The sequence below is a fragment of the Neolamprologus brichardi genome, chromosome 7 (genome assembly GCF_056152115.1).
Source record: "Neolamprologus brichardi isolate AB-2024 chromosome 7, ASM5615211v1, whole genome shotgun sequence".
NCBI lineage: Eukaryota > Metazoa > Chordata > Actinopteri > Cichliformes > Cichlidae > Neolamprologus > Neolamprologus brichardi.
In genome coordinates this window covers 62,550,715-62,575,141 of record NC_142110.1, presented here as the reverse complement: position 1 = coordinate 62,575,141, position 24,427 = coordinate 62,550,715, and the positions used below count along the sequence as shown (strand labels likewise).

Sequence of the window (24,427 nt, the reverse complement as noted above, 5' to 3'; positions counted from 1 at the left end):
TCGCAATCGCTGAGGTGGTGGCACGGAAGGTCCTTGTAAGCCTCAAGGACGTGTAAACAGAGCAGCTTCCCCCGTTAGTATTAACATTCACATGCGGAAACCTGTCTGCCTGCACTTGATCTTTGACCTTTTAGAAGTAAAACTTCATCACTTAATTTTATTCCATTATTCATGCATTAAATGTTTGTTGTTGTTTTGTTTTTTTTTTATAACTGGTGCATTAATCCTCAAGTAATGACCTAAATCATGCTTGGTCAGTGACCTTTGACTTGACTCCCACCTCATGAATGTTTGTGCCATGTTTGAACATATTCCCCCAAAGGTTATTATCTTGAAATGTTGAAATAATCACTCAAAATTTAGGATAAAAACTCAAAATCTTAGATTTTAAATCCAAATGTTAATAACTCAAAAAATTTGTCTTATGGATGGCAAAAAGAAACATTTATTTATTTACAATTGGTATCAGAAACAAGCCACCATACAAAACGGTAAAAAAAAACAAAAAACAAAAAAACAGCACAACTTAAAAATTCAAAGACCTTCTTTGTTGTTTGTTGTTGTTAATATAGACTTGATGTGTAGTTTAGTATAGTTTTACATTTAAATTACATTTTTTTAATATAAAACTTCATCAAACAACTACCCGATGATGGTTTTTCGTACTGAAACGATAAGACTTGACAAATATAATAGCAGTAAGAAAGAAAGTGAATTATATTGAATTGTTTTGTGGATGTAAAACTTTAAAACGTCGGAGGCTGAAAAAAATTACACTTTTCCAGAAACTTAAGAAACCAAAACAATACATTTTCAAAAGGAAGCTCAAAGATATAAGTAATTTTATCCCAGAACAATTTCCTCACGTAATGTTATTTACTCAAAGGGGGCTGTACTTCCTCTCGACGTCATCGTGCACGTTAACGCCCATCAAAGGCTGTCGCTGATTGGTCCGCTCTACACCCCCTCCCCAGCCGACCTCTCTGGTGCAAACGACAACCCTGTTATCGGTTATCGAAGGTGTGCGCCGAGAAACAAGTGTGTTTAACCGTGTTGTTCTGGTGCTATTACTAAGCTACTAAGCCTAGTAGAGTGTTGTTTGCTTTCTGCGGTCACAATTTGAATGTGTGTTGTTTTCCCCGACTTCAGAAAAACGGTAGGAGGGCACGAGAGGAGGAGGAGGGAAGCCAGCCGATATATTGTTTTCAGCAGGCTAGCTAACTTTATGAGAGTGTAAAAGCTAACGACTCGACTCTAACCGTTTGCAGGGAAGCAGGTAACTCGGTTAAAATGATGACTTTCTCGGCTCTGGTTAGACCTCTGGCTTCACAGATTCACCGACAGCTCGCCAGACAAGCCAGGAGTCACCGGATAACGCCTGTCAGAGGATGTAACCTGACTGCGTGCTCAAGCAAATATGTGCTGTCTCAGAGTGAGTACTTTTATTTATAAGGCATGTGTAGTAACGTTAGCTGGGCATCCTGCCTGCCAGCCGCGGTCAGCTGCTCATTGTCACACAGATGATCTCTGCAGCCCTCACTGTGTGTGTGTGTCAGCTCGGCAGTGGTCGGCTTGTTTCATTCATTGCGGCTGTCACACAGCACCGTTTGTTGGTCACTTTTGTTTTCATGCCACAGCAGCGCGGGGAGCTGTGCAAACCTGGAGCTGGACTTTGATCATCCCTGGATTTCGATCAGTCGCCTCTCTGGTGACTCGTCAGTGTTCAGACTCCAGGTTTTCCAAACACCTATTGATATCCGCTGATCGGTGTGCCCCACACCGGGGCCCTTTGACGCCCTTTGACCTATATACCTTCTACTTGTATGCACTTCATGTCATACTAAAGAAATTTTGCCCTAATCGCCGTTTCCACTGTGCATATCCCTATTGAGAGCACATAAAAATAAAAATAAATGTCACGTGTTACATTACAGTATGTACTTGTGCTCCTGGCAGATGTGTGACATGCAATATTCCAATGTTACACAACTAATGAGTCACCACCTTTTATTTCCATGAGACCACAGACTTTCTAAACCACTCAGGCTTGTCTGAGCAGTTTTAATATTTCCACTAACACGCCCTTGTAATGTCAGTATTGCCTTTTTTGCTGTCTCCAGCCAAGTACAAGAGTCAACATTGAAAATGCAGTATATTGGCAAAAGTAATTGCTGGATTGCCTTAACATGCATATAAACTTGAATGACATCGCATTATTAATTCACAAGGTTTAATATGATGTCAGCCCACCTTTGGAAGCTATAGCAGCTTAAACTTTCTACAATGTTTAGAAGTGTTTATTGGAATTTCTGATGTTGGCCTGACTCGCAGTCTCCACTCTATTTTCTGTTTTGTATATATAGTTAGTAGGTGACCTGTGCTATAGTCACAAATAAAAGGTTTTCTGGGCATTTACTAAGAGAGGCTATGAATCAGTATGGACATGAACATGATTTATTTTTAAATTTGTCAAAATACTTAAAAGTATTAAATAGGGATGGGTATCGTTTAGGTTTTATCCGATACCGGTGCCAAACCGGTACTTTTGAAACGGTGCTGGTGCTTAAACGGTGCTCAAACCGGTGCTTAAAGAATGGAGAACACAAAATTGGTCCAAAAACCTCTCTCGTTCAGCTGTTTTTTTGTAAAAAGATAACAATGTTAGCCTTTTCTGCAGCTATAAGGCATATATGGTATCGCTCTTGGCTGGAAGCAGTGCTTAAACAATGGAAAAAACACAAACTTTGTCCAAAAACCTCTCATGTTTAACTGTTTTCCACTTTTTCTTTGGTCATTTTAGCCTTTTTGGCCAAGGTGAAGGGAGTATCTGCCATCAAACAAGAAGGCAGCCGCATGTAGCTATGATGATATTTGCTAGTTCACCTTACATGCATTAATGTAATAACGTGGTTAGCCTACTCAATGTAAATTACACACGAACAACATTAAGCGACTCACGCAGAGAAGAACGGCTGCTGCTGCCATCATCATCCTCATCATTTCTGCTACACTGGCAGGGCTAGGGGCCAGGACTCTACTCTTCAGGTTTTTGGGGGATGTTGCTAACTCCGGGTCCGATAACAGGCACCACACCCGCAGTAGATGCCCTCGGTGTGAGGTCTCGCAGCAAGCTATCAAATACGGCGCATTTCTCGGCTTTTAAAAAAACGCCAGGTGTTTCATCGGATTTGAGGTGTTACCTCCTCTGACAGTATCACAGTATCAGCTTAAAGCACTTGTTGCAGGCTGCTGAGTTTGCATCTTTTGCTGTGAAGTACAGCCAGACTTTGACCGCTTCACCTTGGGCATTTTTAATCTGTAGCTCTGCTCTAAAAGTACGTACGTACCTGGACCCGCCTACTATCCTCGGAAACGTAAAACAATTGGCTAGAATCTAAAGTGTATCACAGCTCAGGGGAAAAAAAAGCACCGAAATAAAGCACCGAAAATACTACCGTTTATGACAGAACCGGTGCCATCATGGCATCCCTAGTATTAAATCTATCAAATTCACGTGACTGTACTTCTCATAGCTGTATGCCACCTTTTCTTATTTGACTGTGCAAAATTAAATTTGACATCTCAAAAATTTCTTTAAAAACATCTATCAAAATCTGAGAGGAATATGAATAATTTCGGATTAATAGACATACCTACTTTAAAGCTGGGCCATTCTGAGGCCTTCCAAGGTATGGAGGCCTATCTCACCACACTCCCTGCCAGTGGCTGATGCCCTCAGATGTCGGTGCATTGGTGGTTCTTGGTATCCAGGGCTGGGCGCTCAGGTTACCCTGTACCGGCTCACTCCCAGTGGCTGCTTGTCAAGTCAAGTCAAAAAAACTTTATTTATCCCCAAGGGGCAATTAAGATAGATGACAGAAGTTGGTGCCCGTGGCTTGGTTGGGCCAGTTCAGGGGGGTGGGGGGCCCTCAGGCCTCTGGCCCCTGGACCTGGGTTTCTGTCCACTCTGGCGCAGTTGGCTGCTGTTATTTACTGTTAGCTAGATTATTGTGATGGTGTTGTGTTTATTATGTTGCTCTCCTTTTTGCTTGTTTTCTCTTCTGTTTTTTCTTCTCTCAACAGGTTTTTTAAGTGCCCCTTCTCACTGTCCCTCTTCCCCTGTCTTTTTTCTTTCTTTCCTTCCTTCCTTCCTTCCTTCCTTTCTTCCTTCATTCTCCCAGTCATGTCTGTCCCATCTGTAACAACTGAAAATAAAATAAATACATAATGATAATAATAATGATGATAATGATAATGATAATGATAATGATAAAGGTCAATCAAATGGACCAATATGGCAAGGCCATGATGTTCCACTTGGTAAAAAGGCAAAATAAAAAAAAAGCTGGTGAAGTAATAAAAAGTGATAACAAGTTCTACTAGTAGCTTTAAAAATAGTCAAAGGGAAAAACCTAGTAAAAGGTAAAGTTTTTACTATAATTTTGACTGACGTCCAGCTGAAGCTCAAGGATGTATATTAAAAAATGTGCCAGGTGTGCTACACTCTTACTTATTGTTTGTTTTACACAATTTTTTGTGTGGGTTTTTTTTTTTGTGGAAAGCTGTGGTTATTTGCCGAATCTCTTGAAGTGGAGTCTTTTGTTCCTAAAATAAAAATAAATCAGTCTCAGCTCCTCTCAACTTCCTTACTGGAAGAAAAATAATGTTGTTGGTCAGACTTAAATGAGCAGTTGGCTGTTTGGGAGTAGAAAAACTGTCCATTCCAGCAAAGCTTTTATGTTCAACCATTGTAATAAACTAGAGTTTATATTTAACTTTAAACAGCTTGTTGTGTCCGTCTGTGTCTGTACAAAGCATTACCAAAAGACTTTGGGTTTGTTTGAACTGGTCAGGGGGATTTCTTTTTCTTCTTTTTTGCTAGTTGCTTGGTCTTCAGTTTGATATCTGTGTAAAGACACATTCGCTCTTCGTACACTCTTAACAAAAGTAGCAGGGAGGCATATTGATATCTTGCCAGCTTCAGAACAATGGTGCACTCTCTTCCCTCAGTAGTGCCTGTCGGGTAAAATTTTCACCTCAGTGGGTTCAGATGGTTTACTCAGTCCAGACCTCAAGCCTGAACATAAAGAGATTTTACCTGCAAGCCTCAGCTCAGGGCACAAAGTTTCCACTGCAGAGGTTTGGAGTTACTGAGGTCTTTGGAGTATACAGAGAAAACAGTATTTTCTTACTGTTTTTGCTGAAACCATTCCCTCTTTCAGAACCATTATACATAGTAATCATTTAGTCGGCGAGGAGTCCATTTTATTTAACATTTATGTAATATATTACTCAGATCATTCGTTTCTAATTCTTTTCTAATTCCTTATTTGTAAGTTTAATTTGCCAGAACCTGTTAAAAACATTCAGATTATTATTCTCTATTATTTTCACGAGCTCGCTTATATCAGAGATTGTTTGCTAATTAAGAAGAATGCCTCCAAGCGCACTCTTCTGTTTGGTAGCAGGAGTGACTGGAGCTCAGCTGTGATGGTCCCCCAGTGAGGTGCAATACACTAATTGGCTCAGAACATGTTATTAGGCTGGTTACTCAAGACTGTTGTGAAAGTCTTTGAAAAGGTTCAGGTCCCTGTGTTCAGGATGTGGAGCGACACTATCATATCACAGTTACCAGTCTTGCACATTGGATGGTATGACTTTTTTTTTCTGCATTTGTGAAGCTTTTATTGTGATGCGTCTACGGGAAATGAAATGCGAGCTTGGTAGATTCGCTGATGTCTGCAAGGCAAGATATAAACATCTTGTCCTGTGCCAGGGAAACTCGAGCAATTGCTCGGTACCTCCACCCCGATTTAAATTAGGATAAATGATTTGTGATATGTTCCTGAAGTGAGTCCCTTTTATGGATTCAAGGCCATATAAACTCCACAGTTGATAATTGCAGTGCAAGAGCATGCATGGCTTTGGAAGCAGTTATTGTTCATGCAATAACTGAGACAGACAGCCAACTCTCCTAGGAGGAGCCGCTGAAATCCGATGAAGATGAAGGTCATGTCCCAGTCGGACCTGTTGAGCTTGGCTCTCAGTGGAAACCTTAGGCTCCGGAGAGAATGAATGATAAGGAAAATAAAAGACTGAACTGCCTTTGTGCCCTATGAACTGCGCATGTTCTTTTTCTTGTTGATCTGGGTTCAGATAAATGAGTGAAATAGTCTTTTAAACTGTGTGTGTGCTTTTGTTTTTCTAAGGAAAAGATTTTTTAAAATAGTTTTGGATGTATTTCAATAGCAGAGGCACAACACCTAAATAGGGAGGCAGAGAAAATAAGCAGAGCTTTGAGTAATTAGAAGTCAGGTCTGTTGACAGATGTTGGACTGAGCGTGCAGTTTGACTGGCCAGAGGTCCTGGTCAGGTTCTCCTGCTGTGGAGGCGAGCTGAGGGCGTGCCAAGACATTCCGCGTGTCACTTTCTGTACAGCCGGCCCACTTCTCTCTTATTTAGTAATTTCCTTTTGGGAAAAAAAAGTAAGCGGACTAAAAGGAAGTGAGATTGCTTACTTGCTGACTTTTCAGTCAGTTCCTTTTAAGAGCTCGGGGAAGAAGGATTGTACCTGTCTTTCTAGTACTGTCACCATTTGAATCTTCTTTTTATGAAGCTTTTTTAATATTTATTTTTAAATAATGGATTTTACAAAAATGCAGGAAGCAGCGGCGTGTAACATGAAAAGTAGGTTTAAGGGTTTTTTTGGGTAATTTTTTCTGCTGTTCCCTTTGTCAAGAGTTTTTAACTCTGACTGGAAAACGATAATCTTTAATATCACTAACTTGTGTTTTGTTTTTTTACATTTTCCTCTTCCTCCTTCAGTGCATCCCATGTGGCAGGGACCCCTCGTGGTACCGGGAGGGGATCGTCAGTCTCCAATTGATATTGTCGTACGCAAGAGCATCTTTGATTCAAAGCTGAAGCCTCTGGTTACCAAATACGACCCGCATACTTGCCAACAAATCTGGAACAACGGTTACTCCTTTCTGGTCGAGTACGATGACACTACAGACAAGTCCAGTAAGTACTCTTTTGTAATCTGCATGTATATATTTAGTTAAAATACTCATTAAGTACACATTAAGTTCTTCAGGTAACTACTTAAGATTACAGTTTGTACCATGTAAGTTCCTCTTTGTTGCCTGCTCAGATGGCAGCAGGTCTGTAGCTTCCATTTAAATCGGGAAGAATTTAAGGGAAATCTCAGCTGTAGGAATGTATGTTTTGGTCTACACAAGGGGATTATCTTCTCCTGCACTCCCCCTTAAAGAGCACTCTGTATGTAGGAAAATCCAGTAAGCAATACTGCTCTTAAAGGTGTCATGTGGGCTGTCATGTGACTTGTATGTTTGTGCTGACCCTTAAAAGTGCAACGTACCCTGTCCTTAAAGTGTCATTTTGGTATAATTACTGGGGTGCGCCAAAACACTAACTTTACTACCCATTAAGATTCTAAATATAAATCATGTTTTGGTGAAATTACAACAATACACTTTATAGGGTGTCACATGCTGCCAGTCTTTGTATTAAAAGCTTTAAAGCTTAGTCTGCGAGAACAATGACAGGTTTATAAACTTCACTTTGTGAAGAACTTTAGCCTTTATTTTTTTGACAACAGAAACCTTTATGCTACTGTATATTGAGAAAGAGAGGCCTGATCAGATACTGTGAGGACAATAAAAAGTTATTCTTTCATAGCCTCGTTCTCACTTTAATGTTTCCTGGATGTTTGATGTCAGTATTACTCCCTGAACAACCTGTTTCTGAACAGTCAGTCTTTGTCTGATGATGTCCACCCTTTGAAGGAGGAAACAAGTAATTAAAAATTCCTTGAAACATAAGCTATTTCCTCTGGACGAATCCGTGTTTGATGCACTGATTTTTCATGTCCTTGAACTTTATGGTTGCAGCGCTACAAGGGGGCCCCATGGAAGACAAATTTAGGCTTTGCCAGTTCCACTTCCACTGGGGTGAGACCAACGCCTGGGGCTCAGAGCACACCGTGGACAAGAAGTTGTTCCCCGCTGAGGTACAGCAGTGCTGCCACCTCCATACACCAACACAAACACATGGAAAACATGGGGTCACGTAAATGTTCACAGCCATCATTTTTACCATGAATTTATTCAAGTCCCCTTCTGATGTGCACTAATTTCCACTAATGTTGTTTGAATATGTCGCTGGTCAATGTAAGAGCTCGTAACATTTATATATTACTTTAAACTGGAAAGTATGCACAAGATTATGTGTTGTGGGATTTGTAATTTATGCTGACCATATACACGTTGCAGTTACACAAGTAAGACAGGCTCACCTGGAAACTCTAAGGTTTTAATTTAAGCAGTTGAACAATAATATTTATATGCAATAATAATAATAATATGTCAAAATGCAGCTATTTTATGCACAGTTCCTTATTTTCTGGGTTTTAATTTTAATAGGATAAACTCGCACAACAATAACAGAAGTGCTTATTTTTCATGGACGTCACCAAAGACTGGCTTTCTTCCTTAGTGGTGTTTTGCTAACCTTCACTGTGGCTGCTTTTAGTGGTTGTTTGTGGGTCTTTCTGCTTTTAGTGATGTTCAGCTCCATTTGGTTGACATCAGGGAAGAGACTGAGCCAGTGGAGATTATTCTTTACCATTAAAACTTCAGCCTGAAAGGCACTCTTTAAGTTCTCTCTTATTAAAAGCGTGTTGCACATCTATTAGTGACTGACTGAATGGACTTCAGCATCAGTGCAGTAAATTGAGATGTTAGATAATCTTCTTTAATAAGATTATTTTGTTTTTGTTTTTCTTTGTTTTGGTTTTTTTGGGGTTTTTTTGTTTGTTTTTACAGATTTTGGATTTACAAGAGTTTATTTATTTATTTATTTTTAACAAAAGCCACAAAATTAGCATCACCTGAGATCAAAACACCACCAAGTACATGAGCGTGTTCATACCTGTAACAGCAGTGTTCCCCTATCCACACACTCTGTTGACGCTTAAAAAGCCCTGACCTTGCAGCTGCTGGATTAATGTAGCATGCTAAGTGCAGAAGCACTGCACACTGTATGCTATTGTTTAACGAGCCGCTGAATGGAAACTCACATAGGTATTACTTAAGAAGCAGGTAATTGAGAGAGAGGGGAGGGGGAGGGTAATTCGCTGTCAGTCATTTGCAATTACTTTCTGCATCACTGGATCTTTACATAACCCCTCACTGTACCCACTATTGTTTTGATGCTCACCTCAACTCAACTCAAGTAATATTACAACTCCAAAAAGGTTGGGACGCTGTTTAAAATGTAACTAAAAACAGGATAGAGGGATTTTAAAATCTTATAAGCCCCTACTTTATTCAAGATAGAACAATATATCATGTGTTTGAACTGAGAAAATGTACAATTTTCAGATTCCTTGTTATCCACAAATCAGGTTAAAGTTCTATCATGCAAAGAAGAATCCATATATGAGCATGATCTGGAAATGCTTGTTTTGTTTGGGACAAATCTAATTTAAAATGGACTGAGGCAAAAAGGAAAACTGTTGTTTGATCAGGCAAATCAAACTATGAAATTCTTTTTGGAAAATTTGTTTCTAAAGAGGAGAAGGACTATCCTGCCTGTTATCAGTCCTTGGTTCCAAAGCCTCCATCTCTGACGGTATGGGGGAGTCGTAAGTTATGATGTAGATTTCTCACAGAATCTGAAAAAAAAAAGCTGACCAAGTTTATTCGTAAGCGGCAAAATACTTTTTATAACTACAACGGATGCTCCTAAAGCTCTTGCATTGACACCAACCTGTAAAATTCATGTTCCTTTAAACAAAATGCAATCACTCAGTTTAAATGTAAATGTATCCTTTCAGAGACAAGTGGAGTTGCTCATTAGAGGTACAGTTTATTTTCAAGTTGTTAGGCTGCTTATTCAGTGCATATAAATACAGCACACACACACACACACATAAACAGAGTAACAAGCCTCCTCGCAGTGACATGTGGCCAATAAGAAAAGATGCGACTGAGATGAAGTCTCTGACATTTTTTCCCGAGTAAATTAACAATTTTCAACTGAACCCTTGCAGGTTTTTCTTGGGTCTAAATTTAATTTATTCTTTCTGTTGTCATGCTCTGAGTTAGCAGTTGTCTGCACACCTGAGCGTCACAGTGGTCCTCTTTATCTGAGCTCTGTGGGTCTGTACCTCTGACACTAAAAGGTGGACAGTGGAACAGCTCATTTAAACTTCTGCAATAAAACTTCATGCCTACGACGTAATCTACTTTTACATGTTGTCAGTTATCTTGTGCTCATGTTTTGTTGTTATGTGGTGCTACCCATGGGGGAAACAAATTTAAACCTGGGGCTTTATTCCCCTCCTGGGTCTTCATTCTTTGTTGTGCTCAGTTTATTTTATTTTTTAACTTTTGGTGATGGACATATTTGTCCCACAGGTTTTTCCGCTTCATGTTTTCTGACATTAACAGTTCCCACAACTACCTGACATTTGTTTGTCCTTACATTGAGGTGATAATTATTATGATTTTTTTTTCTTTTTTGATTGAAAAACTGTGAAAAACGTATCTGCAAATGCATCAGAGACATTGGCAGTACTGCACAGGCCCGTCACGATAACTGCAGGACGTGTCGTTATATTTCCAGGGGAGGTGCGTGTTGGGTTAGGGTAGGCCACATTGCAGGTTTTCAGAGGGTTTTGTGCTTACGATGTAACTAGAACGTAGATTTAACGGAAAAGTATTTAAAAAAACATATTTGTAACAATTCCAACTGCCCATAGCTAAAACTGAGATTAGTCATGCAGGTATTTTATGCTTACTATTTGTAATCTTAAATGTAATATCCTTCAGTATAAGTCAGGTTTTAGTTCTTACGGTTAACAGAGAGAAGGAGTAATGGAAAAAACAACAGTGTGCTGTTGAAACAGCGCAAATATTGCCTTAGTTTGCGGTCCTTTTATATGTACTCATGTACCCTGTTTGAATTGTTTGTTCTTCAAATGTTTAAGCGTTGTGCAAAACTGGTTACATTGTTTAAGGCATACAGCTGTGGTTCTTTCATCCAGCTGTGTTTCTCTAATTCTTTTTATATCGCCAAATTCAGACTCAAACATGAAGTGTGTGTTTGTCTGTCAGCAGCTGAGTTTACAGACTCGTACATTTGTCCTGTGTATAGAACATCTATTTTCATGTTGTTCCATTACATTCACGCACACTTATGTAAGAAGCTCCAGTGACTGTGTGTGTGTGTGTGTGTGCGCGCAGAGCATCAAGTTGCAGTTATGAGTCACAGCTTCATGGGATCTTTGTGTCATATTTTAATACAATTAATAAAGCTGTAATTTTTACACTAGGTCAAATAAAAATATAAGAAGGCAGGAAGGATTTAACAGGAAAACAGACAAAGAGATTATAGCTGTTACAGTTTGGGTCACATACAGACAAACTCATGATGTCTTTGCTTTGTGTGCCGCTTTAGCTCCACTTGGTCCACTGGAACTCTGACAAGTACAGCCTGTTTGAGGAGGCAGTGATGGAGGATAACGGGCTGGCGGTTATTGGAGTTTTTCTGAAGGTACATCACACACTGTCTTTCAAGTCCTTAAACAATGACCAAAATCATATGTTTTGGGTTACTTTTGATTTGCGTTCAGCAGTGTGTTTATGTGAGAGAATGGTAACAGCCGTCCAGCTGATTTGTGAGTGACGATAATCCAGATTAAGGTCTAATCTTTGCATAGGTGGGAAAGAGACACGAGGGGCTGCAGAAACTGGTGGACGCTCTGCCTGCAATCAGACACAAGGTTAGTCACACACACATATGTGTTTATACCTGTTGTGTTTTTTCTCTGCTTTAATGAGCAAGTGTATTTACCTTTGACAAAGAGCATCACAGACCAACAATTCTGTACCTGTCAGTTTATAGGGAGGTGGTGCCCTCTAGTGGTTCAGGCTTTCTTTCACACAGAGAATTTCATTTATTTTTTTTTCACCAAGTAGTCAAAAGAACTGAAGTCAAACTGAATCAGTAGCTGTGTATTCACTGCATCCAACGACCTGAAGATGAGGTAAATTACACTAGCTGTGCATTAATAAATGTAGCAGATGTAAGCAGCTCGCTATATGAAAAGAATGCAGGCAAGAAACAACGAGGAGGAAACACAAGAGCTTAGTGCTTTTAACCTTGGATGGATTATTGGTGCAGACATTATTGATTATTGGTGAGATGCTTTTTCTGGTCTGCTTTTTTTCCACGAACAACAGTCTAGTTCAGAGAGTGGAGCAGAAAATTACAAACACTCAATAAGCTACAGTTCTGTAGTTGGAAAGCTGTAGAGGATGGCGTGCAAAAGCGGGCGATTGCATCAGCACTCTGTTCTCTGTTAACTTAGAACAGGAAACCAAGACTATATTGGGCACACATTTACCACACCTAGACAGTTTTCATCTCGAAAGGACGACAGACTGTCCTGACAGATCATGATTTCTGCTCCCACATCAGATTGTCAAGTCAGAATTTGGTGATAATGAGACGAATCCGTTGTCCACAATGTGTGGTGTTAACAGTTCAAGCTGCTAATGGTGGTGGTGGTGTGATATAGTTTTTCCCTTGATTTTAACATGTCTATAATGACAGATGTTGATCTGTCATTATAGACCTGTCCTGAGATAGGATTATATTTCCTTTACACTGTTGCTTGTAGTTTTTGAAGGTGACTCACTGGAGATTGTATTTTCCCCTTGTTTTTTATCACTACTAATTCACAGTTTATCACTAACAAGGTCTGATATGAATGTTTGTTCAACAATATAATAAGAAGCGTGTGCTAAATAACAGATGTTGTGTAACACATATCAAACAAATTTTAAAGTGGATAATGGATAGCTTGATGGTTGCAGTGTTAAAATAAATGGAGGCACTTGTTAGATATTTTGACATATCAGTCTGAAGTGGACTGATCCCAGCTGTCACGGGGCTAGAGACAGAGAGACGGACAACCATTCACACACACATTCGCATGTTTGACCAATTTAGAATCATCCCTTATCTGACTGTGAAAAAAAGCTGGAGTACAGAAAAACATATTTATATTATAGTCAACGTTTAATGATTTTAAATGTTTTACAATTTTCCACAGAGTGCATCCAGTCTCCTGTTGTGTATTTTCTGTAATATACTTGTACTGTTACACTTGCGGATGCTAATATCAACACGGCTGTGAGTGGAAGCTGTGAACCTGAGATGTACCCAGAAAAATGTTGACTCACAAGGAGAGGAGCTAAAATGGCTTGTTTCAGGCAGAACTAAGGATCAGTTTGAAGTGTGAATCATGCAAAGCTACTCCAGTAGAGTCCACAAGCTTTAACTGAATATTTGTTTCTTGGGTCTTCTGCAGGACAGTGTAGTAGAGTTTAACCGGTTCGACCCTGGCTGTCTGTTACCCACCAACACAGATGACTACTGGACGTACCACGGCTCTCTGACCACGCCTCCTCTGACAGAGTCGGTTACCTGGCTGATTATGAAACAGCACATAGAAGTCAGCCATGAGCAGGTAAGAATGATGTTTTTTAAGAATCACAACACAAAAAAGTAAAGAATGTTAACAGTGGGTCGACGTTTCATGTGCAGTGTGATTGGTGGTGTCTGTTTTCTTTTTTTCAATCCTTCTTCCTCTGTTAAACCTTCCTCTGTTAATGTGGTCCATCCTAAGACCAAATACAGACAAATAAGGGCAGAGATGTAAATGAACACTGTATTAACACATGTTTGAGTGGGTGGGGATCAAAACTGAGGATAAGCACTGTTCCAAATGGGTAGAACTGGTTGCTAACGTGCTATCCATGACTACTATTAACCCTTTTCCACTAGTACCTACTCAGCCAACTCAACATGGCTCAGTTTGGGATGTTTGGCATTACAATAGAGTCTGAGGTTGTTATAACAACCTTGTGGCCAAACGTCATGTCATTTGTATGCAACACTAACACCACAACAGTGGAGGACGTTGAGGCAATGGCATACCTGCTGCCAAAGTAGTGCTTTTTTGTGTAGCTGTTTCCCTCGTTGCCAGGTTTTTGATTTTTGTGAGTGAGACGCTCTAATGATTCATGATGCCACTGACTAGCCAATCGGTGGCATGCAGTCTTTTGATGTCACATTTTCAGATCACCTCAGATCGATTGGAATCCCAGCCGAGCAGGTACTAAAAAAGTACATACCACCTAATGGGAAACCCTAAAAACTAAGATAAGTCAAGCTGACCCGAGCAGGTACTAGTCGAAAATGGCTGTATGAGAGTTACTGCTGTCCCATGGTGGGCACGAATCACTGGTCCAACTTTAAGTTGAGTTGGGAACAACTGTTCTTTCAAGGTAACTTTCAGTAGTGGTTTCCGATGACAGTTGAGCTTTATGTGAAGGTGTGTTTTTTTTGCATCCACACCCATAAAAACCAGCACAGCAACATTTCAGCTTCATGATTCCCAGTTCGTTGAAATTGCCCAGAAACTAAAGATATTATCTTTTGAAGAAGTTTGATATAAATCTCTGCTGTCTACCTCTGACTCTCTCGCTCTATAGTTGGCTGTCTTCCGGAGCCTTCTTTTCACCTCAGCCGAGGAGGATATGCAGAAGAGCATGGTGAACAACTTCCGTGTGCAGCAGCCTCTCCGGGGCCGTGCCGTCCGCTCCTCCTTCAGTCCCTTCCTGAAGGAGGCGCCATCCACTGAAGGCGACAAGCACAACCACTGATGCTGCCAGACCCTTTCGTCTTCTCTTACAGTAACTCACACAGTGACCCCTGTCCACACTTCTGTTGTTTTCCTTTCTTCGTGCTGTCAGAACATGTTGTTGCTCATCAACATCTGATGCTGGAAGCAGGTTTTTAGAGTGTAGCACAATGTTGGCAAACTGTTTCTGATTGGTTGCGGTTTTTATTTTCTTTTACAATTTGGTTTGACTGTTGCAGACCAAAAGCCAATAAGGGATGCTTGCTGTGGGGAAAAATAATATTGATAAGAATGGTATTTATTCTATATTTACAGTCTTTTCAGTTACTGTATGTAAAGTTTGTAGCTACAGCTGTGTGTAGGGAGTCCCACCGAGCTGCAGGTACAAACTTCATGGTCACAGCTACAGCAGAGAGTGCTCTGATCTCCTCGCTGTGATGTTTTTATCCTTATAAGGAGGCAGGAGCTACTGTAAGTTTACAACACAATGCCCTGGAGATTTTACCAAACCGTCAGGGGGAATGTGCCTCCCCAGTAAAATACTCAACATATCTAAAATCATCAGTGTTTTACCACTTGTACCACAATGTCACTTTTTTCATTCTTAAAGTTGTAGGATTTACTGTTTTGTTTTTTCTATCTACACACTTTAAACGTTTAGTGTCGTAGCCTGATATAAAGAGATACTTATATATTATACTTTATACATCTTTGTTTTATTCGGACATCCTATAATTTAAAGAGTCTGAAAGCTGACTTTAAGCTTTGGTTCTTTTACATAGAACCTGTGTAATACGCACAATCAGGCCTGGTTACTATAGCACATACACGCATCCTGATTGACCCAGAGTGCATGTACCTGTGTCACACTGGTGCACCCAGTTCTCTTCCTTTACTCTGGCTTACAGTGATCTCCATTAGACACTATAACCACCGTGCCTTTAAATGTTCTCTGTGTGGCTCACTGCTTTTGGCAGCTTCACCCTCACCCCTCACAGGATGGAAAGTATCTGTTCCCCCAAGCTATAGCTCGGGTACAGTGGTTGGTGGTCACTCTCAGAAATGGTGGAAGCTCAGCTGCTATTTACTGTGATGCTCACCTCTTACTTCCCAGACAGGTGTACTATGAAGTGAGGAGTCAGTTTTCAGTGTTACAAAGGAAGCTCTGTTTGCTCTCTATACCTACTTATGATGAACTCGTAACCTGGTCTGCAGCAGAGTCAGTTATCAGTTCAGCTCATTTTGGCTTGGCCAAAAACTAAACTGATTTCCACTGATCTCTCTTCATTACACTATGGGACAGCATCAGACCTGCATGCACAGGTGTAAAGCTTTAAAGTTGCAGCTGTCATGGTAACCTAAAGATGTATTTGCATATAAAATCCCAGAATTAACAGTTTTCTTCAGCATTGAGCTTATGACTTATTGGAAACATCACTGTTGGTTTTATTGACCTCTGAATAAAGCAGGCCAGCAGTCTGGGTTAACCACAGTTTGAGGCTTTGTTGAGCAAGCCAACACAAAGAAAGCCTGACTATGTTGAACTTGCTTCATAGTACACCTGTCTGGTAATTTGAATGAATCGAGATGTAATTGGGAGGAAGCTGCTGTCTTTATTAGTCTCTGTGGTGCAGTTGTTGTGTTTTAACAGAAGATTAATCGCACTAATGTGATAGAACAAATCAGTCTGCTGTTTTTGGATTGGAAGGGGTTTAAAGTTACAGTTATATTTAGCATAAAATGTAATGTAGAATCCACATCATTATTATTATTATTATTATTATTGATGTTTTAAAGCTAAAGACTTTTTGCAGGATGTACTTGGATAGGTCACAGGAGGATAAGTTACCTCTAATGTTGCAGCATGTTTTTATTTTTATATACAAGGATTCCACTATTGGAGTTTCACCTGTAACCTATCCAGAGGGAACCTATTATGCTTGTTTCCATCAACATATTTTTATTCTTGGTCTCTACTTGAGTAGCTTTGGTTAATTCATGGTTCAGGATGAATTTCTTTCTTCTGATTGGCTGCTGTTCATAAACAACGGGTGGGTGGGGATTCTGCACTCACAGAGAGCTGTGTGCCAGAGTGCTTTGTCACCTGTGACATTGTACAGGCAAAAATATCTGCCATTTAGAGCAGCGATAAGCCTGTTTTTTGTCTCACAGTGCACCATTTAAAACTGAATATGAGGATTCATCATTTTAGCATAATTATATGACAAAATATGAAGAAAAAAAGCATAGTAGTTTCCCTTTTAAAGATGTAAACTAGAATAAATTAAAATGATATGCAGATCCAGTGCAGGGACACAAAGGTTTTGAAATCGGGAACAGTTTTAATGCAATGTTACATCATCTAGAAAGGTTTAGCAGTTAGCATGTCCAGCAGCCGCAGTGCACGAAATTGGACTGTGCAGCAACGTCAGAAAGCTAAAAGGAAGTTTGAGGTTAAGTTGAGAGAGGAGGAGGGTACTGATGGAACGATAGAAGGAGACCTGTCTGGCTCTGAGATTGGTCTTATTTCAGGACTGCAAACACTGCCATGCAAACTGGAACATTGCACCATATCTGGCCACTTCTAACGTCATCTGTGTGCAAAGGTTTTCTCTAATGGCATACAGTTGCACTGAAGTGGGGTGAGAGGTCATGGTTGTCTTAATGATCCCTCTGTAACAATGCAACTGTCCAAACTTGCCCTCCTCTTGTCACCGAGGCTCACGTGAGGCTTTAACGCCCTGCTCCATCTCCCCCGCGAGTCATCCATTGGCCCCCCAGTCGAAGCAGAGCACGAAGCTGCACAGCGACTGGACTTCAGTGGACATGTATTGAAAAGATGCGATGTGCACTGGGCGATGTTAATTGTTGTGACGGCTGCAGACTGGCTGGATTAACAGTGAGGGGCCTGCAGAAGGCAGAAAAGATTTTAGCGTGAAGTTGAAGTGGAATTTGATGAGGTGGTGTGCTTGGGGTTTTTTCTTCTTCTTTGTTCAGTGTATTGTACTAAGACGGGAGACAAGGGACCCAGTGCTGCCTTCATCGTGTACAGCTGTATTTTATTGATGTATTTGAATTGTGCACCATCATCTGCCTTGGTTTTTCATGGCTTTTTACTCATGTTTTTACTTTCTTATGCCTTTTTTAAAAAAAAGCAGTGCTATTAATATTAACATATTACAATGCACACACTCAGTCAGTGCAGACTGATTATTTAAATGGATTGATCTATCAAAGTATGAGGCGCTAGAAATCTGTTTTTGGTGCTTTTCTTGATTGACTGCTAAATATTATATATATTTTTGCATCAATGAAATCTAATAGAATATAAAGTCTTCCTCTTTTTGTGTTTTAATCCATATCATTGCCTGCTTTTCTAATCATGGAGATACTACAGGTCCTACTGTACTTAAAAAAATATTTTGCATCTTTACTTCATCTTTCCTAGTCTTCTGTGGCTCACTGTGATGTTTTAGCAGGTGTATGATGTGTACACTGTATGCAGTGCATATTTTAGCTGTTTATTTGTTGAGTGTGTAGCCCACATTCCTGCCCTGCAGGCCCTGCTAGGCCATCCAGCAGTGCATGTTGGAAGACCCTCCTGATCCTCAGGTGGCGATATTGAAAACCACCCAACATCGATGGAAACATGATTGTAGTTAGACTGATGTTAATAAATGATGTAAAATAATAAAGTATCATGTGATGTAAAAATGCCTCCTGTGCTATCTTTGTATTATTATTATTATTATTATTATTATTTTTTATCTTATTTTATGATTTTATTTGTTTTTCTTAAGTCAGCTGCATACTAAACAGCCCGTCAAAGTCACAGGAGGTTCACAAGCAGCAATCTCTCAGTATAAACGAAATTCAGCTGAATTGGAAAAGTTCAAAAAGTGCAATCCCTCAAATGCCCACTTGAGACTGACGACATAAATGAGGCGCTTCCTACAAAATGTCTAACTTCAGCACTGAAACGGGCATGTTTACAGCATGATCCAAAAAAAACTGAAAAGGTTTTTTTTTCTTTTTTAAATAAACCACTTTAAATTTTTGAGGCTTAGAATTAGGAGCACGGTTACTTTAGTTGACAAGTAGCAGTGCTGGTTTTAATTTTTAATGGCTTTAATATCTGACAGGTATGATGTTTGGGGTCCAGTTTCGATTTTATTGATCCAATATGTAACACTAACTACTGGATAGTTGGCTCTGTGTTGAAATTCTAAAGCTAATGGATGATGTAATGGTAAACAGACTTGTTGTCACAGCTAATTACCGTCTTAAGGTAAAACCCTAATAGATAAGAAACTAACAATAAAAATGAACCATGAAAAACACCCATTGAAACAGCAATGAAACAAGATGGATAAGAATGAGACCAAATAAACTCACAAAAACAAAAAACTTTGATCTGAGTCTTATTTTGCTATGAGTAGATGTATTTCACAACTTGTCAACTGATCAAAACCAAAAGAAGAAAAGTGATTTCACTCAGTGCATTAGGAAGAAACGTCTCTGGAAACTGGAGACTCTGCTTTGTATTTACAGCTCCAGTCTTTTCAGCAAATTTAAACAACCTCCATTGTTCCTTAAAAACACACCTCTTTCCTAAAACACTGAGGAACCAGGGCAGAAACATGTTTGAGAAATGAAAACCACTTCTAACTGCCTCAAGCTGCCTTTGAAACCCTCCTGACACAGAGAGGGGATGTTTGCTGGCCCCCACCCAGTCGCCTGGGGTCCTGAGGATGGATTGTTTATCCTGTTTTCTACACGGCTACCGTGGGAGGGTGTGCTCAGCTTCTCCACCTGAGTCGAGCCTAAGGAGAGGCGATTGAAGGCGACCTCTGGGGGTGTTTATTGTGTTTACTGGTCTGCAGGCTTCCCACGATTGTATGAATGTGGACAGACTGACTGGACACCCCTCTGCTTTGAACTGTACAATATGTATGCGTGTGTTTGCGTGTGTGTACTATAAGCGTGCACGTGTCTTTGAAGTGGATGAATGACCAAAAGATTTCAAACCTGCTCAATGAATGTGACTAATTTTAGACTTCAAAGCATATACAACAACGATTATATACAGGATATATATATATATGTATGTGTGTAGAGGATAACAGGGTATGCTGAACTGACAATATCAGAAAACTCGGACAGAACCAGCTTCCACAATCTTGCATTTGTAGTCCACTTTGACACGATGTGACGACAAGGTAGTTTTGAATTTTCCATAGTGGGTTGTACATTCAACGTTGTGGTTAGTTCTGTGTTTTTTGGGATGCTCTAATGAAAGAAATGCCCCGAATCAAGAAACAGGAAGAAGCATTAAACAGGTGAGACGCTGTCTTAAAATATTCATCAACTTTTAAAAATGCCTCTTTTGCCGTCCACTCTGAGATAGTTTTAAATGAAACTTGTAACAAAGGCAGGTTTGGTTTGCACCATAGTGACTCGTTTAATGGCCGTCAGTGAAGATGGGAGATGAAACAAAGACGAGACCTCGTCTTCATCTTTGCTCGAGGGGAATTGTTTTAGGTCAACAAGCCACAATCTCCTTTTCTTAAAGGCACAGATATAAACAGGAACCTGCATCCAGAGCCCCTTTCTTCCTCTGAACTCCAGGCCAGCTGCTCTTCCTCCTCATCTTCCTCCTGCTTGACTCTCCTGTGTCCTCTTCAGCCTCTCTGATGTGCCTGTTTAGTTTTTCAGATATTTGAAACAAAGGGCTTCAGTCAGTGGGATTCCTGTTTGGTTCTGAATGCGGTCTAAACTGGTTTGTTGGGTTTTGGTACTTTATTAAATACCAACTTGTCTTAAATGTAAATACCAACTAAATTCTCTAATATGTAATACTCTTTCCTCTCCTTTTTATTGTTGTTGTTATTATTATTATTATTATTATATTACTACCACTGCTATTTTCTGTTATTTTCTTCTCAATATAACTGCACACTCTCTATATGCTCATGTAAAGCTGAGGAGCACGAGCCAAAGAATTTCATTATGGATAAATGTGGCTACACTGTTATCTGTACATGACAATGAAACTTGAAACTTCTTTTATGTCACATAGAAACTGCACTGAATGTGCAATTCCGGACAAAATGATACATTTTTTAAAATTTCTGTTTTATTCATATAGTGCCAAATCACAACAACAGTCGATTAAGGTGCTTTATATTTAAGGTAAACACCCTATAATAATACAGAAAAAAAACCAACAATCAAACAAGCCCCTTTGAACTTCAGGGTGTTGACCGTGAAAATTAAAAACGCCCTTTTAACAGGAAGAAGCCTTCAGAAGAACCAGGCTCAGGGAGAGTCAGTCATCTGCTACGACAGGTTGTACAATAATTTACTATATGTAACTAAATAAGTAACATTTTCACCTCAAAGTATGCATTGGTGGTTTTTGGTCCCTTATAACTTCTTTAGTACTTCACCAACTCCAGATGTCACATGTATATCCAAAATGTTGTTTTTTCAACATTTTTTTTTTTAATCTGTTTGTGATAATACAGCAATTAATTGAAATAAATCTGGAAAATTGCAAATATTTTGTTGTCCACATACACACAAATTCAAACTTCTTAAGTGAAGCCAAAACTCACAGATTTGAAAATAAATTCTTCTACATATAGCAACGTAGTTGCTGCATGATGGCATTTTAACAACATGACATATGTGCTCAATATTCAGGCAATTTTGCTTTTATGTAGGAATACAACCACAATATACCGAGGTGGCAACCAGCTGAGTCAAATCCCCCATTTCACAAAGCAGATGAGTTGGACTCGTTAGCGCAGACTGACTCGGGTTGATTGCACCATGTTGGCAATTATTTGCAAACCATTGGCAGTCTGTCTGAGTCAGTCAAGGATTATCTCGAGACAGGTTACCACCCATCAGGTGACCTGTGCAGTCAACTTGAGCTTAAAGTGGTTGACTAGAGGTTGAGGGTGTTGCAAGGTGAATCTCTGGACAACAGTTGGTTGCTGCAACTACTTGCAAATGGACACAAAAATATTAATTAATTAAATCATCAGGCAACCACAGATTTTTATTTAGCTTCAAGAACGTTGATGTCTATTTTTACTTTAGTGGGATTGAGCCATACAGTGATGAATGATTTAGTTTGTCTTTATTAGTAGATATACTGATATCAGCTAAACAGGTAAAACAACTCCATTTCGTTATATTTCTTTCATTCTTTAATACTTTGTGTTTATTCTTTATATATTTTTTAAACTTTTTTTTATTTGTAAAAATAGCTAACTTTAACAATAGGCTAACGAGTGCCATTAGCTAATTTAACAGTTCTAGTTTTTTCCACAAAAAAGTGCAGCTCTCTGGTGGACAGGATAGGATTAGCTTTCGAATAGATGGGTATCACTGTCCTGACTTTTTGAAGACAGAATGACCACATTTAAACAGGATAACTTCAACTTAAGTTTTCTTGTTTAACATTTAATGCTAATGCTTGCTAACATTAACTAAAAATATTAGCTAGCATGGTTACCAGGGCACTAGCAGAATTTCTCTATGAACTTAAGTAATGGTGTTTGTCAAATAATTATATTTAAAAATGTTCCAAAGGGCACACTAGAGAGAATATGTTCAAGAAGTCTAGTTTGGTTACCTGAATTACCAGAGGGGAAGCTTCTTTTTTTTTTTAACCGCTGAAAGTTTCTGTTTGCTGCACACGTTCAAGAACAAGCTAAATTTTGACCTAACACCTCGCAGACTCGGAGAAGTTTATGTCTCAAAGTATACATGTTCACAACTTAAACTCTAACCTTTCTGGCTATTAGATATTTAGCATGGATTTGCTTTTCCATAACATTTTTCGAACTAAAACCATCCACCTCCTTCTGCTGAGAACAATTTGGCTCCCACTGTTGAGTTGGTTAATTATTCTCTTAGGCCTCATGATTACAGTTGACTAATTTCATATCTCACAGAATCAGTTGTAAAAGTCAAGTGTTGATTAATGCATGTTTAAAGTGCCCAGTTCAAAGAAAAAGCATTATGTAAAAGTCATTTAAATCTTAATACAGCAAAACTGTGTGATAGGTTTGTAGCTTAAACCTATTCGCTGGAACGTTGAAGACAATACAATTACACAGCAAAGCAAGACACGAAGTAGACAAAGTTCTTCATGTTACTCATGCATGAGGGAGACCTGCCTGGATGAGGGAGAGTCTGATGGAGGTCAAGTGGTGGAACGACACTTGGCTCCAGGCAGGTCTCCCTCATGCATGAGTAACATGAAGAACTTTGTCTACTTCGTGTCTTGCTTTGCTGTGTAAGTATATTGTCTTCAACGTTCCAGCGAATAGGTTTAAGCTACAAACCTATCATTAATTGGTCCTTCGAGCCGGAGGACCAAATAATGTTAAGAGATCCATCCATTCGCTTCCGCTTATCCTTTTCAGGGTCGCGGGGGGCGCTGGAGCCTATCCCAGCTGTCATAGGGCGAGAGGCGGGGTACACCCTGGACAGGTCGCCAGTCTGTCGCAGGGCCAACACACAGGGACAGACAACCATTCGCGCTCACATTCACACCTAAATGGCAATTTGGATTTTCCAATTAACCTATCCCCACAAGCTGCATGTCTTTGGACGGTGGGAGGAAACCGGAGTACCCGGAGAGAACCCACGCAAACACGGGGAGAACATGCAAACTCCACACAGAAAGACCCCAGCCTGATGTTGGAATTGAACTCAGGACCTTCTTGCTGTGCGGCAACAGTGCTAACCACCGTGCCCCTTTTAATTTTTTTTTACACCCATTCACTCTCACATTCACACACTGGTGGAGGCAAGCTACAGTTGTAGCCACAGCTGCCCTGGGGCAGACTGACAGAAGCGAGGCTGCCATATCGCGCCATCGGCCCTTCTGGCCAACACCAGTAGGCGGTAGGTGAAGTGTCTCGCCCAAGGACACAACGACCGAGACTGTCCGAGCCGGGGCTCGAACCGGCAACCTTCCGATTACAAGGCGAACTCCCAACTCTTGAGCCACGATCGCCCCACTAATGTTAAGAGATATATTCTAAAACACTTCTTTAGCAGAGAATCAGAGAGGAGAAACACACAGAATTTCTTGCTAGCAAGGGCAGCCCCAAGAGTGAATCTCAGAGACTGACCCTGAGGACTTGCCCTGGTCCTTTATTTATACACTTCAGTGAGCGTTTGTTCCATACATTGAAATGTGGAGATGTATGTGTGTGTGTGTGGTCAGAGTGTGACCCCATGAATGACTTCCCTAAAACTGCTGGTCTGGAAAGTCCAGCAGTTCACCTAAACAAAAAGCACTTAAACTATAACTACGTTAATCCTACCGTAAAACAATAAAACAAGGTATGAACTTTCCCATGCTCCTAGGATGTGGGGGTGAAAGCCAGAACACCCTGGAATGTTGCAGACTTCCTAGGATGAGACATCCTTTCAATAAACACAAATGGTTACATGCAGTATTCTACCATATACAAACTTATATCATTAAAAGATTATACTGACTACTAAGTACAATTTTCCATTGACACTGTGACCTACCATTTCAACAGCAAGGGAGGTGTATTAAATGCCACCTCTACTTCTATATCTCACAGGTTTGCAAGAAACTATCACTGAGAATGATGGGAAGCACTGAACAGTCCTGACTTCGACTGTATATTTGAT

The 24,427-nt window shown here is 40.0% G+C and overlaps 1 protein-coding gene across 2 annotated transcripts; it reads left to right on the top strand.

Annotated features, from left to right (window-relative positions):
* Positions 1–986: 986 nt before the first annotated feature.
* Positions 987–18,451, top strand: ca5a (carbonic anhydrase 5a). 2 transcript variants are annotated; one of them, XM_006797423.3, is made up of 8 exons: positions 987–1,156; positions 1,269–1,432; positions 6,826–7,023; positions 7,914–8,032; positions 11,485–11,580; positions 11,747–11,809; positions 13,403–13,561; positions 14,589–18,451. In XM_006797423.3, exons 2-8 carry the CDS (start codon positions 1,291–1,293, stop codon positions 14,757–14,759), a joined length of 948 nt encoding a protein of 315 aa, XP_006797486.1. In that variant the 5' UTR covers positions 987–1,156; positions 1,269–1,290; the 3' UTR covers positions 14,760–18,451. The 2 variants fall into 2 exon arrangements, with proteins under 2 accessions (XP_006797486.1, XP_035766502.1); XM_035910609.2 differs by having other exon boundaries at positions 987–1,432.
* The last annotated feature ends 5,976 nt before the right edge of the window (positions 18,452–24,427 follow it).

What these genes read in the sequence shown, in the direction of transcription:
- ca5a (XM_006797423.3), top strand. Translation starts at nt 1,291, where the DNA reads ATGATGACTTTCTCGGCTCTGGTTAGACCTCTGGCTTCACAGATTCAC. An exon ending in TTATTGGAGTTTTTCTGAAG is followed by an intron (nt 11,581 to 11,746) that starts GTACATCACACA and finishes ATCTTTGCATAG; the next exon opens with GTGGGAAAGAGACACGAGGG. An exon ending in TAGAAGTCAGCCATGAGCAG is followed by an intron (nt 13,562 to 14,588) that starts GTAAGAATGATG and finishes CTCGCTCTATAG; the next exon opens with TTGGCTGTCTTCCGGAGCCT.